Below are 18,830 nucleotides of genomic sequence, written 5' to 3'. Positions count from 1 at the left end.
GATGGTTTTTTCGGTCAGGACTAGCTTTGGGCAGTTTGGACGATTGACTGGACATGTTTGTGAAGAAAAACTTCTTCATAAAGCTCCCCACAAATCACAGTCTCCATTTAGGACATACTGTACATAAAGAGGGACCTTTTTTGAAGACCACCAGTTCACAAAAATGTGAAACATAAACCAACTGAACTTGACATTAAATGATCACCATAGATTGCCATTGAATGTAAAAGAGCTGTTTTCACATTTTGATGAATCTCTTTGTATTCCACAGGAAAAAAGACATGAGGGTAATGACAGAATTTCAACAAAGCACCTGTGAAAGGTGTGCTGCAGATAATCAAATGCAAACGGGTGAGACTAACACTAACACTTTTTTTTATCACAATAAAAAATTTAATTTCTGTCTAGATGGTCATTCATCCTCCGGTTTCTCTGGATGATTGTTGCCTGAATGTATACGTCAGTGTGTTTTCCTTCTCAGTGACTTTTATACCCAGCGGCGTTGTGTTTTATGGTGTTTGCGCAGTGACACGTTGTTTCTGTGAACCAAGAAGTTCTAGCTCAGGTTTTGTGTAAGCTCACTGGTCTCCAGCACACAGCCAGCTTCATCATGGAGATCTCTCTGTCTCACCACCAACAGAAACCATCTGTCCAGTCAAGGGAAAAGGTACCAAATTTCCTCTTCACTTCTTACCTGTGATACAACTGGTAGGGTGGAAACATCTGGTCATGATACTATAATATTGGAATTTTTTTCTGTTCAGGGTACAGTTATACAAAATGAAAACTCATTTTTTTTCTTCTTTTTTTGCTTCTCACAACTATATGTGTAGTTTTTCCGAGTTTGGATTTGGGCCAAATAAAAACATTTGAGACATGTTTAACTGTTTACTTGGTCTGAATAGTAATCAATTTACTTTTTCATAAAAATCTATGTATGTGTATGTATGTTTGCATGTATGTGTGTGTTTGTCTGTCTGTCTGTCAGATCCTAGTGATGACATGTGGAGAAAAGAAGTGGTCTAAGCACTGAGCCCTGAGGCACCCCAGTAACTAGATGTTCTATATACATGATACATGTTGTATATACATAGATGTTATATCCTCATACAAGGATTTAATTGTTTCGGTTACATTTTTCGATGAATATTTTTATGAAACCGTAAATTGATCATTCATACCATGAATGTATTTTATTGTACAGTAAAGCTTTTAGATGGTGAGGTTGTAATATATGAACATTTTTGTGTGAATTTTATGTCAGAGGACCTTGAGTTTCAATGAAATCACTAGAGGGTTCTCAAACCTCGCTCGACGCAACTCTTTACGAAGGACTCTTGGGAGACACAACACCCTGTCAGACAGTCAGCCTCACAGCCTCAACAAGGTAAAAGCTTTGACTGATTTCAGAAGAGCCCTCATTTCCTCATCTGTCTACTGTTTTTAGGCATATGGAGTTACTGCCATGCTAGCCATTAGCTGAAGATCCTGTTATGACCTTTAAATGTTGAATCATCTCAAAACGGTAGATTTGCTTGTGTTTGAAGAAAACCTGATTGAAGTTCACCAACCGAAGTGCAGTGGTACATGCTATTTTGGTCATGATTGCTTAAGTGATAATGTTTTATCTAATTGCCATGTGCTCTTTCAGAATCTGACTGGGACAGTGCTAAAACATGTCAATAACAACAAAACAAATGTTAAATGTCACAAATCCACAATCCTTTAATTCCAATGAAAGTTTTTCTACACGAATAATCTTATTCATTATGTAATGATGGAAGAACTGCAGCCATGCTTTCACTGTAAAAAAAAAAAAAGTTCAAAAAAGAGCTCTGTCTGAAACATGCCCACACTTCCTCTTGCGGCATGTTACCATGGTAAGACTTCCTGCTCGAGCAGGAAGTTATAGTGTGTTCAGAGCTGTCTCAAACGCACATCAGAAACAACTCACTCATGCGTTTAATAATCTAAGGTACATGTGATTCCAAGGATATGTCTCTGAAAGGGAATAACATTGAGATATCCAACGGACTTAAGGTACGTTCAAAGAGCCTGACTAAAAATGTATGTGCAGGTCTGTGTGCGCAAACACGGCGTTGTCACAGAATATGAATATGGCAATGAAAATGCATCTGTTGAGAATGAGTTTAACATATTTTTAAGTATTTTTTAACCATATCAGGTCAAACTATAAGGTTAAAAGTGGCCTTGAACTAACTAATGTAGAGTTGCAACTACTTTCTTTTATTCAGGGGGCAAAAAAAAAGATCATTGAAGATGTAAGCTCTACTACATTACCCTCCGGGAATGAGACAATCAGAGAACAATAATATCAGTTAATATCCAATTTGAGGGAAAAAACAACAGCCATTTTATCTCAGACTCCAATTGTGTGCCTCATTTTGTTGCTCGTGAGCTCTTTCACTCAGCCTTTCTGGTGCTTGTGTGTGTCTCAATTGCCTGCAGGCATTGAATCAAACAACATTTTTTACCAAGAAATGTGTACTTCAACTGAGTCACTAATACCACAGATGAATGTACTACGCCATGATCCAACATACATATTTTTGATTAGTATAATCACAACTCTGATCGATATCATTTTATTTTCTCCTACAGACACTGGCTGTTTCAGATGGAGGTAAGTTATTCATTAATAATGTTTTTTTTAAAGGAGACAGAGGATGAAAGATCAACGGCATCAGGGGGAAACAAAGGCCAGCAGTCCGTGTGGCCATGTGTTTTTATACTTTATCCACATGGCCTGCGAACAGTTCTAATGCAGTCATACCTCTGGGTTTATCACTTTATCAGTGACCTGTTTACATCCGGTTTTGGGGGTGGGGGTGTAGCCACATCAGTTTCTCTCTCTGTTCAAGTGTCATTGTGAGACAGAGAGATTGGGAGAGAAAAAACAGGTGGGTTGGCAGAAAGGCAGACAGACAGAGGTATAGAAAGTCATGTGACTGTCTGGAAGTGAAGACAATCATCGATCGCACCAGTATAATCATCAAGCGTCTGATGCTAGTTATTCATAAAGTGTGACTCGAACTCATGCTTGGGGAATTCCTCTACTGCACACCAGTGCCACAAAAACAAGTGACGAGTGAAGTGTCGGAATAAAGGAAGAGAACTGTAAAAAGTGTCATCAACAGATTTTGGGTTGAGACAGTTTAGCAACGCACAAACGTTAATGGTGTCATATTGACGAGCCCATTTATTTAGCATGTCTCACACATTCCCACAGCCTGAGGAAAGACAAAACAGGGCTAAATCAGCCTTTGACAAAAGAATGAGATTTGCTGACTTGACATTGTACACTGGATTTTATTTTCACTGTATTATGTGCAAACAAAATTTGGCCCTGTTGGAAAACTTAAGGTGCTCAATCTCATCCCCACCAGCTGGTAGTCCATCTGATCCATCATTTATCCAACTAATGACCAAAATGGTTACCCTATATACAATGTAAAAACAGCAACTATAATAAGAAACACAGACTACCATGAAGTCATGTCTCTGCTATAGCACCACTACTATTAGACCATTAATGGATAACTACATTTGTGAAAAAGTTAGCATACGTTTACAAAAAGTATTATATAATTTCAAAGAATATGAATGTAGTGTCTTTAAGCACTTAATTGCATATTAATTGCAATTCAATTATTAACATTTATTATAGTTTAAACTGATATTAAATGCAATTAGATTATTTTTGGACCCGCTTAAGGACTTAAGTAGGCTACATCTCTATATGTAATATAAGTTATTTCTTCTATTATCATTGAAATGTGGTTCAAGTGTTCTTTCAAATGTACTGAAAAGCATTTATGGTAAACTAAAATATATTTTAATGTAATTTCTATTAAAACTATTTAAATGATTGATTGATTGATTGATTGATTTAATTTAATGACCACACAGCCAGGCTGGTGGAATTTGTTTTCAGTACAGCTCTTTGGTACAGGTTCCAGCATTACATTAAACAGTAGACATTTAAACATATAAAGTAACATACATATACATACAGACAAACACATTAATACATAATACATAAGGGGTCATGCTTAATCCACAGTCCTCAGCGTTCAGAGTTCAAAAGGTGTATTGCTTTTGGAATGAAACTATTTTTGAAGCGAGTTGTTCTAGAGGCGATTGTCCTGTAACACCTCCCAGAGGGCAGTAACTGGAAGGCGTAGTGAGCAGGGTGCGAGGTATTAGAAATTATCTTGTGGGCTCTGCGTAGTGTCCGTTTGTAGTAGAGTGATTCAAGGGATGGTAGGGGTGAACCAATGACTTTAGATGATCTGTTGATAATACGCTGTAATTTCTTCCGGGAAAGTGAGTCAAGACTGCCAAACCAGACTGTGATGGAAGTGGTGAGGATGCTTTCAACGATGGTCATGTAGAAGCGGAGCAGAAGATGAGACCTTACTCTGAACTTCTTGAGCTGTCGGAGATGAAAAAGTCTTTGCTGGGCTTTTTTGTAGATATGATCTGTGTTGATTTTCCATTTAAGGTTGTTGCTGATGTGTGTCCCAAGAAGTTTAAATGTATCAGTAATGGAGATGGGTTCACCTTCAATGAGCACAGGAGTTTTGGGGGATGGCTGACGTCTCAGGTCGATGATGAGTTCTTTTGTTTTTGATGTGTTGAGTATAAGATCATGGTCTGTACACCAGGTCACTGCTTGGTTGATCTGTGCACGGTATACGGTTTCTTGGTTGTTGGTGATGAGTCCTATAACGGTTGTATCGTCTGCATATTTGTATAGGCTGACAGAACTATGGTGTGATGTGAGCTGGTTTGTGTAGAGAGAAAATAGCCACGGTGAGAGAACACAGCCTTGGGGTGCGCCTGTACTGAGGAACAGAGGGGAGGATGTATTATTATTAATCTTTACCCTCTGTTGCCTGTTCCAGAGAAAACTGTGAATCCAGTGACAGATGCATGGATCGATATTCATGTCCAGTAATATATTGAACAGTTTGACCGGGTTTATTGTATTGAATGCCGAGCTGAAATCCATGAACAGGATGCGGGCATAGGTGTTTGCGGACTCATGATGGTTAAGTATCTGATGAATTGCTAAATTGACGGTGTCCTCAACTGACCTGTTGGCTCTGTATGCAAATTGGAATGGGTCCATGAGGGGGGTGGTGACAGTTTTAAGGTGATTGAGTAAGATGCGTTCAAATGATTTCATGACTGCTGATGTCAAAGCAATAGGTCTGTAATCGTTGAGGCAGGAGATGGTCTTGGTTTTGGGAACTGGGATGATAATGGATTCTTTGAAGCACTTGGGTACTGAGTTTTGACAGAGGGAGGTATTGAAAATGTTGGCGAAGACCCCAGCCAGTTCTGCAGCGCAGTGGTGGAGAACGGTGGGGCTGATGTTGTCTGGGCCGGGGGCTTTATTCCTCTTAAGTCCCCTAAAGATGTTCCTCACCTCCTCCTCGTAAAAGGGGGGAGGGGGTCGGGGGGAGATGGTGGTGTAGCCGGTGCCTGCTCAAACCTCCCATAAAAGAAGTTGAGTGTATCAGAAAGCTGATTATCACCGCCAGGTGTAGGAGCGGGTTTCTTTTTGTAATTTGTCATGGAGTTTTTTCCAGATAAACCGTGTATCATTAGTGGTGATTTGTTCTTCTAGTTTGGTAGCATAGTTGGATTTGGCTCTTCTTATTGCAGATCTCAGTTTGTATTTGGCAGCCATAAAGTTAAATATATATATTTGTATTTGTAAATATATATAAAATATATTTGTAATCTCACAATTTAGTACATATAAAATATATTAACTTTAAATGTAGGCTAATATAGAATAACAAACTACAAATAAAATGATAATCAAGTACTTTACATGTGCTTTAGTATGTTCAACACATCAGAATAAGTGCACTTATACAAAATATTATTAAACAAAAGATTATTCAAATTTAAAATATACGGTAACACTTTAGAATACTGTTCCTTCATTAATGAATAACTAAATGAGTAACGCACTATTAAGATTCTAACTACTATTAACTAACAAGAAACTCTGATTAACAAATTAGTTTGTCATAGCGCTCAGTCGAATGTGGTAGTTCACTATTAGCTAATCAGTAACTACTATTTTTTTCCATACCTCGTTATTTATTACTGAAGGAACAGTATTCCAAAGTGTTACCAGATATACTTTAAAGTAAAACTTTTCATTTGTGATGATTATAAAGTACCTAAAGTGTTCTTAAGTTAAGAAGTCATACAAGTGTACTCTCTTTACGTACTATTAAGTGGCTTTTTATTTCCTTGATATCATTTCCAGTACAGTTATTTTTTTAAATGTAGGCTACTTTTAAAGGAGCTGTATGTAAGATTGTGGCCAAAACTGGTACTGCAATCACTTTCAAATTACTGTAGAGCGGTGTATCCCCTCCCCCTCCTCCCTGACTCAAGGTTGCCAGATAGGCTGCAGGATCCCGCAGGAACGTGACGAGCTGCAGCTGTGGTAACTAGAGCAGAGCTGGCAACCCGGATGCTGCAACACTACTGACTTCGTGATTGGTAGATAGGTGGAGGGTGGAGCATCAGACCAAAACACAACATGACAACATCAACATCAGTTGAGGGCTGCAACTGCACTTTTTAAATGACAATATGCTGGCCGGACAACTGTTGTCAGTGATATAAGTATTTGAAATGTACATGATTTCTTAATGTCTAGTGACATATCAGGGCCATTTTATGATTAATTGAAATAAATTTCTTACATACAGCTCCTTTAAGATTGGAAGTACACAAATAAAATGAAGTGCGCTTATCTTTCACAAGGGTATCCAAACCCTTAGTGTTGCATGTCATGTTTCATGTTTGCTTAATAGTAGGCTATATTTAATGACTTATAGTATGATCCACTTTACCTAAAAGTTCATGTCAAACCGTATCGGTAAAGTGGGTCCCAATTTGCGTTCTTATGCACTATTCATTAGTCATTTATCTCATGTAGTATAAATAGAGAGAGTATTGTGTTCACACTGAAAATTCCAAATAGAAAAAGTGCACTTTAAAGGGGTGGTTGATTATGATTTCACTTTTCTAACTTTAGTTAGTGTTTAATGTTGCTGTTTGAGCATAAACAACATCTGCAAAGTTACAACGCTCAAAGCAAAAGAAGATATTTGCTTTTAAAGAAATCGCTTTTTAAGGACTACAACAAACGGCTGGTAGGGACTAGAGGATGACACGGGAGTGGATTTTCACTCCTGTCCCGTCCCACTCCCATAGAAAGAAATCTTGTCCCGTCCCACTCCCAGACCAAAGTTTAAAAAATAATCCCATCCCATCCCGCTCCTGGTAAATTGACTCCCACTCCCATCCCGCTCCTGTTTAAACTGACTCCCGCTCCTGTACCGCTCCCATATATTTTTTTCTTCAATTAGTGCTAAGTTAATACATAGAATTTGATTTAATCTGCTCTCCATCCTGTTTTAGACCAGCTGCTGAGCCCCTGTTTCTAGATTTTCTCCAGAAAATGGAAGATAGCAAATAAAAGAAAAACTGTACATGGTTCACACCATGTCTACAATAGTTTAATAAACCCAAACAGCACATAAAGCTGCATTTTACTCATTTATTGTTGAGTAAACAATACATTTATAGTTTACATTTATAGCTTTTTTTTAATTACATGTTAAAAACTTACTTACTTACTTGACACCTGACGGCAATTTTCGCTTGATGAACGAAGCGATGCTTGGCTGATTCTTTCCCGAATTTGCCTTGCAAGTGTGCCTCTTCAGACCGCTCGTCCCTGAATCACTTGCGTACTTGACTAAGACTAAGCATGTCTTACAAGCAGCGTACATCGTGCTATCACCGTCACATTCTACTCTCATAAACTTAATTAATATTTCAGACTTTCCGACCAGTTCTGTGAACTTAATAGACATGTCATTACTTCTGACTTTGCACTGTAAATAATTTTTTGCCACATCGACTTCTCCGCGGCTGTTAGCTCCCTCCATCACTGCTCTTTGAATTCCGGCGGTAAGCCTTGACAAAAAGCACTGATGGCTTCTGGGACGGCTGGGTCGTGTAGTTATTTTTTAATTGCGTTACATTGTAGGCGTATTAAAAGGAAACTACAAAATGGTGCATTTACTTTTTTCTTTTTTTGTCGTCTTTGCTATTGGTTGATTCCCGCTCCCGTCTGCTCCCGTTAACCATTTATCCTGTACCGTCCAAATCCCGTGATTAATAGCAAAGATGACTCCCATCCTGCAGGAATCCCACGGGAATCCCGTGACCCGTGGGATTCCCGAAAAAATGTCAGCCTCTAGTAGGGACTACGACATTCCTCCCGGGGGTTAGTGACATCACCAACCTTACAATTTACATAAACCCTCCCCCGGGAACACGCAGTCCATGTTGAGAAGAGGAAGAGTTGTTGTAGAAGAGCACATTTGTGAGTCTGCTCAAGCTGTCGCATCCGTCTCTGTATGCATCTTCCTATACGAGCGATTTTTATAGATTATCATGACAGAATATGCTAATTAAAGATAGTTAACTCCACATCAGCAACATATTTTCATCAACTAACCATTTAGAGACGTCCTGTTGCATTCTACGTGTTGTCACTTCTTCTTGAGTATCTCCATCTTTGTCTGACTCCGGTTTAAACATAAAAGGCAGAACAGTTTCTGACATTTAGAGCATGTCTGCGTGAGGTAATCGGAGCTGCTAACACACATGAGCTCTTGAAGCTCCGCCCTCTGTGTCGGGAGCAGCAGCTCATTTGCATTTAAAGGGACAGACACAAAAATTGTGCATTTTTGCTCCCCCTCAAAAAGTGACAACTTTAACATGCTTTATACAAATATCTGCAGGGTATTTTGAGCTAAAACTTCACATACACACTCTGGAGACATAAGAGATTTATTTTACATCTTGAGAAAAGGGCATTATACCACCCCTTTAAATACCTGGATAATGCACTTAATTAACTGAAAAAACTAAGTGTGGAATGTTGGGCCCTGTCCCAAATGGCACCCTTCATATGTACTTTCAGTCTTGTGGACTTACAATGGCTGCCGAGTCCATGAGACCGTAGCGTGTCCCATTTAGTCATTTTAGGTTTCAGAAGGGTGCTCAAGAGCGCCCCCTTTTGGTCGATATGCACCCTTGATGCGCACTTTTGCTGACTCCGTAGCAGACGTCTACCTGACAGTCAAAGCGGCATTACGTCACAAAAGTGCGGACTCAGAAGGAAACTAGTTTTTAGTGTGTCATTTGGGAAAGGGCCTTAGACACTTCAGGCACTCAACTGTTGCAGCTTTAATTACGTAGCAAAGGGGGAGAGGCTATTAAATTCCGATGTTGAATGACAAAATAACCTTAAAAAGTTCATATACTACACAGCTGAGTACATAAGTACATAGTGTTAGTGTATAGTGCGTCATTCGGGACACAACTGTAAACAGACCCTCACAATACACACAAATGCTTTAAGTTCAAATGCCAGTGCTTCTCAACATCCTCTCCGTCTCGTGGGTGTTAGAACTGAATGTGCTGGAGACCGATGAGCGCACAGCGACGCAGTACTCCAGCAGTAACTCCAGTCTGCCCACCGTGCCCAGTGAAGGGACCAGAGGTGTGGGTCAGGTGGCCAGCTGGGCTGTCAGCTTCGAGAGGTTGCTGGAGGACCCCATGGGCGTACGCTACTTTACGGTGAGTGAACTAAACAAGTGTCATTCGAAAGAGTGAATATTTCTGGACATAAAAAAGCACATCAAAATCATAGATGAATGGGCTTCAGGGGAAGATATTGATTTGCTTACTGTGTTGGTAATTTTCACTAATGGATCTTCTAAAAAGCACTTGAGTTTACTGGGTGGGAAGGTTGCTGAATTATCTACTAACTTCTAATATTGTCAATTTAGTGCTTTAAAAGCAATGCAATTGGACCAATTCAAAGCTAAAGCACCACTTCTCCTACAGATAACTCAAGTAATATTGATATAAGTGTGATTAATTGCCATTAATTAATCAGCAAATAAATAAATTTTATAAATATAGATTTAATCGAAAGACACCCCTGAAAACAGGCTGTTTTCAAAACATTTCTTGGTGATTTTCAAGCAGATCTGCTAAATACAAAAGGCTGACTGTCTTACTCGGCAGAGAAAAGCAGAAGCGGTGTGCTAGAAATAAGCCTTTGCTTCTAGTTTCTCGGTGTACACGTCATTTACTTCTGCACTTATTCACTTCGTAATAAACAGATTTTCGTAGAGATGCTGCCATGTTGCTCGACGCTCTCATTTGTTTACCGACCACGCAGAGCAAGCAACTCAACCCCAATTCATTGTGAAATGTGTAAAATCAGAAAAAAACAGGAGGTGAGGAGGAAAACAGCCCACGGTATGAGTCACTGTAATTATAGGTAAATGAGGAGGTGTGGAGAATGTTGGGGTTGGGGGGGAGGAAGGAAACATTTGTGTGTTTAGGTGTGAGAGCTCTGAGATGGATAAACCTCTGTGAATTCCTCATTTGGTGGCCAACAGAGATACCAGCCAGAACCAGAAATTAAATTGTCTAAATTGTCTTGTTTTTAATAATAATACAGGTGATAGTAATTATCATGCCCACCGACACATGCAGTTCATCCAGATTTGAGGCATATTCTTAGCGTTACATTTTGTCTGTATGCACCAAAGGCATTTCTGAAATCTGAGGTCAGCGCTGAGAACATCTTATTCTGGCTGGCGTGTGAAAAGTTTCGCAAGATACCTGCATATCAATCAGAGCAGGTAAATCTCCGTATAACCCCTATTTTATCACCGTTTCTTTTCCTTTCTAATTCCTACAGAAAATGTAAATATTACATTTGTTTTCTTACCCTAGCTCAAGAGAGAGGCGTTGTCAATTTATAACAGCTTCCTGTCCAGCAACGCTACTTCTCCCATTAACATAGATGACAGGGTACGAGTCGAGGAGAAAGATGTTCAAAACCCTCATGCTGACATCTTTCAAAAAGCCCAACAACAGGTATGTGACATCATATCAGGTTGAAATGTCAATGGAAATAGATTTCAAGAGCATTTTATTGATAATAGAGTGTAGGGAGGATTGACCTTGGTGAGCTAGATCTGCTACGCTGGCATGAGCGAAGGCCTAATGTTGAAACATGCTCAGAATTACAGAGATATTAGGATACATGCTGCTTCAAGGTTGAGAGAACCCTGTAGCAGATTTAGACAGGTGGTTCTGGGGAGGATGGCCAAAAAATAAAAAATAAAAATCATTGTGCACAGAAGCTACTGAGTGGAATGTGAATAAAGGTTGTGTAGATTAGAAAGAGAAATCAATTGGCTGTACTGCTGGCTTGAGAGATCAGCTACTTTTAAGAGTTTCATGACTGAACTATGCATTTTTTTTTTTTTTGATTATGCTCTATGCATAAATGTTTCGTTACATATTAGCGTCTTTAGCGACCCAGGTCTATATCTAACACGGATGGATCTCTAGCTGTCCCGATAATATAAAACTCGCCTGATATTAGAGTAACAATTACCAAAGAATAAAATAAAGCATATTTTGTTGCCTTTTGCAGCTTGGGAGGGTTCAGTTTGAGCAGATGTTTTATACCATCACCACTGTCCTCGTCAGAGCTCATTTCCCAGTACATTCAGCATCTGGCTTATATTCACGATCTCAAACATATTCTCAAAACTATCATTTTCAACATATTCAAAATCAATATTTTGATCTATAACAGCTTCTTTACCAAATCCACCATCAAGTGACAGTGACTCTAAAATTTTCAATACTAATAAAAAAATTGGCTCTAATATTGAAAGTAAATTGCTGAGCCATTTTAAGTTTAGCTGATGATTCTTTCTATTCTTTTGTTTTCTGCCTGCTGTAACTATGAGTGAAATGTCACTTCAGACATTGTCTGACATTGTCAGACATTGCCACATTTACAAAAAATGAATGGGAAAATAGGCATTCTTTTATAATTGTATCATTTTTTCTGTTATATTGTTTATAATGAATTGAAGGTTGATGTCTAACTTAAAAAAATTAATGAGGAGGAGGGTAGCGAATGAGGTCCCGGGTCACTAAAGACCCGAGGTATGCTTTTAAGGGTTAAAGCAGAAAAAAGTTTACATTAACATTTATCCATTTGGTAAGATACTTTTATCCAAAGTTATGTACATTGCATTCAAGGTATACATTTTTTTGTATCAGGTTATATTCAATTCAATTCAAATTTATTTGTATAGCGCTTTTCACAATACATATTGTTTCAAAGCAGCTTTACAGAAAGTGCATTTCAGAAATGTACATAGAAAAATACAGTTAGTTAATCATGTATTAATTTAGGGCATAACATATCGCCGGCATTGAGTCGTCTCTTCATAGGCGTCGAGTCGTCTCATCGCAGGTGTTGGGGCATCTGCAGTCTCCGTGAGAGGCTGGATACAAACTGGAGCTGACGAGCTAGCGTCCCGAGATAACTAAATATGACCAAATCTAGAAAAAATACAAAATTTCAGGAGTGCCTCAAGTAAATAATTACATCACAAGGTTTCAAGAAAAAGAGTTTAGGAGAACAGTGTTCATGAGTGCATCCCAAGTGCATAAAGCGTTCCATGGACATGGTTAGTGATGCAATAATATAAACTAGAGCATTCTCATTATAATCAGCAAAGTCACAGCAAGAAGGCACCGTATTAAGTGTCTTTTTCAATCAATTTCAAATGCTTTTAGCCTCAACAACAAATTAGTAGATTTTTGCATCTGTCAAACAAGCAGGGGGAAAAACCTGACACTGGATGCTATTGTAGTTTTTCCCATTTGTGTGGTGTAAAAACAAAGATATGTGTCATATTGAATAAGTTGTTACATTCGTGACGAAGACGTATTTGTTGTGTCATGTTGTAAGGCAAACCACTTTAGTTTAAGAACAGACAGCAATCATGACTCAATTATCCAGAGCTACTAAAAGCAATCAACTCAAGAGCCCACCCTCCTTTGACTCCCTCTTGAGTAGAAGCGTCCTCCTTACCTAACCTCTCCGTTCTCTCTCCCCCCTTTCAGATCTTTAAACTGATGAAGTTTGACAGCTACACTCGTTTCGTGCGCTCACAGCTCTATCAAAGCTGCATGCTAGCTAATGTGGAGGGCAGGCCTCTGCCAGGACTGGACCCTCGTGGCAAACCCCTCACGTCAACGAAACACACCAGCAGCACTTCACCCAGAGAGCAAGTCAAGTTCGATAAAACTAAGGAGGTAACTTGATCTCAATGTAAAATATGACTGTATTTGAGCTTAATAATAGATTTATATGAGTGTGTTGTTCTCCAGAGGTTAAAGGCGAAGACAAGTACAGCAGAGGCTGATGATGTGGTAGAGAGAAGGAAGGTCAATCTGCAAGGCATTATAGGAAGGGACAAACGCAAAGAGAAGAGAGGGTCCTGGGGAGGTGATTTTATGATGTTAAAACCCACCTAACCCACACATGGTTTAAATAAAGGGCAAATTTAACTAATAATAGGTTTTTAGACCATCTAAAAAAATCTCTGTTCTCTATTGGCCATTTCCAGAATCACCTATCAGCTTCAAGACTGGACTTGTGAAGAGTTCAGAGGTAACTTTCTAAAAAGTCTGTAGATACCAGCATTATTGATACCAGTACTGGTATGGCATTGTATACATATCTATTGTTGCAGGTTGAGAAATTAGTGGCACGCTCTGCAGACGGAGGGGTTGATAAGTATTGCTGTGTCTTCCTGCCCGATGGTACGGCATCTCTGACCCCGGCCCGACCTGGTGTCACCGTCCGCAAAATGCTCACCGGCGTATGTGAAAAAAGAGGCCTTCCTCTGTCAGACATCATTATTTATCTACAAGGCAAAGACAAAGTAAGAAGTGCAAAACATTTACATGTACATTACTAGACAAAATGTCTATATATGAACTTCTTTACAAAACAATTTTTTTATTGTGATCTCCCATTGGGTGTCACATATAGCAACCGCTGTCATTGGACCAGGACAGCTCTGTGCTGAAGGATCAGCAGGTGTTTTTGGAACTGAGGGTCACATTTGCGTGAGTTTTGTGCAAAAAAAGTCACCCAAAAATGAAAATTCTGGCATCCTTTACTCATCCTTTACTCGCTCCAAATCTTAATGCATTTCTTTCTTCTGTGGGACACAAAAGAAGATATTTAGAAGAATGTTGGTAACCAATCAGTTTTGGTTGGATTCCATTATGTTTTTTTTGTCCATAAAATTAAAGTCAATGGGAACCGAAATTGTTTAGTTACCAGCATTCGTAAAAACAAAAAACAAAAAAAAACCCTTCTTTTGTGTTCCACAGAAGAAAAAACATCAGATTTGATACTACATGAGGGTGAGTAAATGATGACAGACTTTTCATTTATAGACGGACAATTCCTTTAAATGCAAACAATCAGTTTGAATTGCCTGTTGTCACCAAGTGTTAATATGTGCATGTGTGTTTCTCGTACAGGGTAAAGGTAGCATTCGCAGGTAAGACGGTGGCTGTTGTGGTGAAATCCAATAAGACCCTGCAGGACGCCATTGCGACGATGCTTAACAAATACCGCCTTAGGGCACAGGACGCCACTGTTACCATGGTGAGGCGGTCTAGATTGGCCAGAACAAGTATTTTGCTCTTTGTTGAAACTAATAGTTTGACTTTTTTAGATGGACCACATGATTACAGGGAGACATTCACAGAGTTTCTCTTGTTATTAAACTGCAGCTGCAGTAAACTGCAGTAGGAGAGTGCCAGTACTGAACAAATCATTTAATGTTTTATGTTCATCAAAACATCAGAAACATGAAAAACGCAATACAGTCAATATGCAGAAGAAACCTCCACATGCTCTAGTATTCTTCATAGTTATGTACGGTAACATCTATCAAGAAAGAATTGTGCCTTCACACCCCTAGTGACCAAACCAAAGACACTCACTCTAACTTTATGCTATTTAGACATACTAAATGCTAATTAATCTACTTGTCATACAATCCTAATCCTAATTACTAAATACTATTAGAAATGACATTGATCTGTCTATATCCACATTTGCAGCATAAGCCATGTGCTCACATGTTTTCTGTCCTCTGTTTTCAGAGTGGAAGCGGACAGATAATAAGTATGAACACAGCTGTCACCTCCCTGGCCAATAAGACACTAATTCTAGATAAACGTATGTAAAAATTATATTTTAAATTCTACATCTTGCAGGTTTCATATTGTAGGTCTACTGAACAACTGAATTCACTGAGTGGGAAGACAGACAGACAGACAGACAGACAGACAGACAGACAGACAGACAGACAGACAGACAGACAGACAGACAGACAGATAGACAGATAGATTGATAGATAGATTGATAGATAGATAGACAGACAGACAGACATACAGAGATAGTTACATAGACACAGACAGACAGACAGATAGATAGATAGACACACACACACACACACACACACACAGATAGTTATATAGACAGATATATATATATATATATATATATATATATAAATATATATACTGTATATATATATATATATAGACAGACAGACAGACAGATTGATAGATAGACAGACAGATATACAGACAGAGATAGTTACATAGACACAGACAGACAGACAGATAGATAGATAGACACACACACACACACACACACACACAGATAGTTATATAGACAGATATATATATATATATATATATATATATAAATATATATACTGTATATATATATATATATAGACAGACAGACAGACAGATTGATAGATAGACAGACAGATATACAGACAGAGATAGTTACATAGACATAGACATAGAGATAGATAGATAGATAGATAGATAGATAGATAGATAGATAGATAGATAGATAGACACACACACAGATAGTTATATATATATACAGTATATATCTATATATATATATATATAGACAGACAGATAGACAGACAGACAGACAGAAATAGTTACATAGACAGACAGACAGAGATAGTTACACAGACAGACAGACAGATAGACAAACAGACAGACAGACAGACAGACAGACAGACAGACAGACAGACAGACAGTATTGTAGGTCTACTGAACAACTGAATTGAATGGGAAGACAGACAGACAGACGCATGGATAGATGGGTGGATAGATAGATAGATAGATAGATAGATAGATAGATAGATAGATAGATAGATAGATAGATAGATAGATAGATAGATAGATAGATAGACACACACACAGATAGTTATATATATATATATATATATATATATAGAGAGAGAGAGACAGATAGACAGACAGACAGACAGAAATACACAGACAGACAGACAGATAGATAGATAGACAGACAGACAGATAGATAGGAGGATAGAAAGAAAGCAAGAAAGAAAGCAAGAAAGAAAGAAAGAAAGAAAGAAAGAAAGAAAGAAAGAAAGAAAGAAAGAAAGAAAGAAAGAAAGAAAGAAAGAAAGAAAGAAAGACAGATCTTGCAGGTTTCATATAGTAGGTCTACTGAACAACTGAATTGAATGGGAAGACAGACAGACAGACAGATGCATGGATAGATGGGTGGATAGATAGATAGATAGATAGATAGATAGATAGATAGATAGATAGATAGATAGATAGATAGATAGACAGACAGACAGACAGACAGACAGAAAGACAGAGATAGATGGATGGACAAACAGATAGATAGACAGATATTGTATTGAGCCATGGAATTTTCCTTTGAGCTTGAATGGACCGACAATGATATTCAAATGATTTGTGCTCCATCCCTTGTGCGAGAGGCTCAGTGCCGTACCTCTGTGGAGAACATGTCACCTTCCATTTGCGTAGTTGTTGTGGGCCCTTTCCCTGTTTCCCTGCACAGCATTAAACCTCTCACAAACTGCACCCAATTGTATAACCAGTTTGGGTCCTAAATGTTACATTAGGAAATGATGATTTTATTCTTACTCTCTGGAATCAGTCTTCTTAAAGGTACAGTTCACCCTAAAATAAAAATTCTAAGCTGTTGATCAATCTAATCACTCTTGCAGGTGTTGATCAAGCCAGCGGCTTAAAAGGGAGCTTCTCACCTCCTTCATTACAAGTGAGTCTACTGCTTTAGAACTGCGTATCTCAATATCTGGATATTCTCCAGTCCCTCTCGGAGGTATAACCTCTCCTGCATCTGTCACCAGGATCGGAGAGGTGCTGTGGATGCGAACATGTTCCCTCCAGGGAATTCTCGATCAAATGCCCGACAGAGGAACCCTGGATTGAGGAGAACCTATGACATGGAGGGTAAATGATGATTACCTCGTTTCTATCCGCCGGTCTTTATAGTACCGTAGAATGCAACCTGTTTATCTAAATGTGTTGGGACTTTCAGGTTTGGTGGAGTTGTTAAACCGAGCTCAGACCTGCAGTGCTGATGATCAGCGAGGTCTCCTGAAGAAAGAACATCTAATGCTGCCTCACTTCCTTCAGTTACCCCTGGAGGAGGCTGAGAACAACAGATCGCTGGAGGAGTCCTGCTCCAGTATGGGGTCTCTTGAAGTGGATTCTCCTGCAGGACAATCAGACACATTAGGGGAGGGACCATCTGAGAGCCAGTGCTCAAACCCAGCCCGAGAAACTGTGGTGTGAGCTTAATGGACCTGTTACATCCTTTGCTTCAATGATCAGTCACACTGGAACATGACGAATAGAGAATAATGTTTCAGGGAAGTGAATGCGACGGTCTTTATTGATGGACACTTGTTTTTAGGATTATTCTTTTTTTGATAAAAGCAGATAGTACGAAATATTGTTTACAGTAGATGTGATTCTGCACATGTTAATGTCTAGCTGCTTGTATTTATTTCAAATTGATTCACATAACAAAAATACATTATATCTGTTTTGATGAAGACATGCATTGCGTACTTCCCTTAAAGGTTTCATTGATTTCGAATGAAAACCATTCGAAATTGGTTTTGGTAACACTTTATTATGTACACTTTACTACATTCAAATTAGTTGATGCGTTAGTTATCATGAACGAGCAATTAAAGCATTAAACTGGGTTCATTGTAATTTATAATTATTAGTTTATGTAAAGGTTAACATCATTATTTTTCAGGTCTTTAATGACTTTAACAAATCCCTTAATGGGAAACAGGATATTTTCATTTTCACCAAGATTTGCAGAAGCTGAATAAATAAGCTTTCCATTGATGTATGGTTTGTTAGGATAGGACAATATTTGGCTGAGATACAACTATTTGAAAATCTGGAATCTGAGGGTGCAAAAAAAATTCGAAACATCGAGAAAATCGCCTTTAAAGCAAAAATAAATGCTTTATATATTTACAGTAGGAAATTTACAAAATATCTTCATGGAACATGATCTTTACTTACTATCCTAATGATTTTTGGCATAAAAGAAAAATCGATAATTTTGAACCATACAATGTATTGTTGGCTCTTGCCACAAATACACCCGTGCTACTTGTGACTGGTTGTGTGATCCAGGGTCACATATAACATTCATTACTACTATGCTTAATAGATATAACCAGTTTAGATGGAAGTGGATCTCAAGCTGACTAGCTGAAGACATTACTGTAGCTAATATACACAGGACTTCCTTGAAAATAAATTCCAGCACAGCGCTACGCCATAATGAAATGACCCTACACAATAGATAATGCTTTAATGAACTCTGTTAGAGAGCTACATATGGCAGTTTATCTGTTCAACAAAATACCTTACTGACCTGTTGAGTAATAAAAACACCATCTCCGCATCGCTTTTGC

At 38.5% G+C, this 18,830-nt stretch overlaps 1 protein-coding gene across 3 annotated transcripts; it reads left to right on the top strand.

Annotated features, from left to right (window-relative positions):
- The first annotated feature begins 333 nt into the window (after positions 1 to 333).
- rgs14b (regulator of G protein signaling 14b) lies at positions 334 to 17,942 on the top strand. 3 transcript variants are annotated; one of them, XM_056262122.1, is made up of 17 exons: positions 334 to 351; positions 527 to 667; positions 1,265 to 1,387; positions 2,623 to 2,644; positions 9,545 to 9,714; positions 10,701 to 10,793; positions 10,888 to 11,031; positions 13,090 to 13,281; positions 13,357 to 13,474; positions 13,596 to 13,639; positions 13,722 to 13,913; positions 14,024 to 14,100; positions 14,524 to 14,650; positions 15,154 to 15,229; positions 17,088 to 17,140; positions 17,232 to 17,334; positions 17,423 to 17,942. In XM_056262122.1, exons 2-17 carry the CDS (start codon positions 611 to 613, stop codon positions 17,677 to 17,679), a joined length of 1,848 nt encoding a protein of 615 aa, XP_056118097.1. In that variant the 5' UTR covers positions 334 to 351; positions 527 to 610; the 3' UTR covers positions 17,680 to 17,942. The 3 variants fall into 3 exon arrangements, with proteins under 3 accessions (XP_056118097.1, XP_056118096.1, XP_056118098.1); XM_056262121.1 differs by lacking the exon at positions 334 to 351 and having other exon boundaries at positions 483 to 667; XM_056262123.1 differs by lacking the exons at positions 334 to 351; positions 527 to 667; positions 1,265 to 1,387 and adding an exon at positions 1,886 to 2,040.
- Positions 17,943 to 18,830: the final 888 nt, after the last annotated feature.

This window comes from Rhinichthys klamathensis, unplaced genomic scaffold (assembly GCF_029890125.1).
Source record: "Rhinichthys klamathensis goyatoka isolate OS25496 unplaced genomic scaffold, OSU_Roscu_1.1 h1tg000191l_1, whole genome shotgun sequence".
Lineage (NCBI taxonomy): Eukaryota > Metazoa > Chordata > Actinopteri > Cypriniformes > Leuciscidae > Rhinichthys > Rhinichthys klamathensis.
The sequence above is the reverse complement of the archived record's forward strand: the minus strand, read 5'-3'. Positions and strand labels throughout refer to the sequence as shown.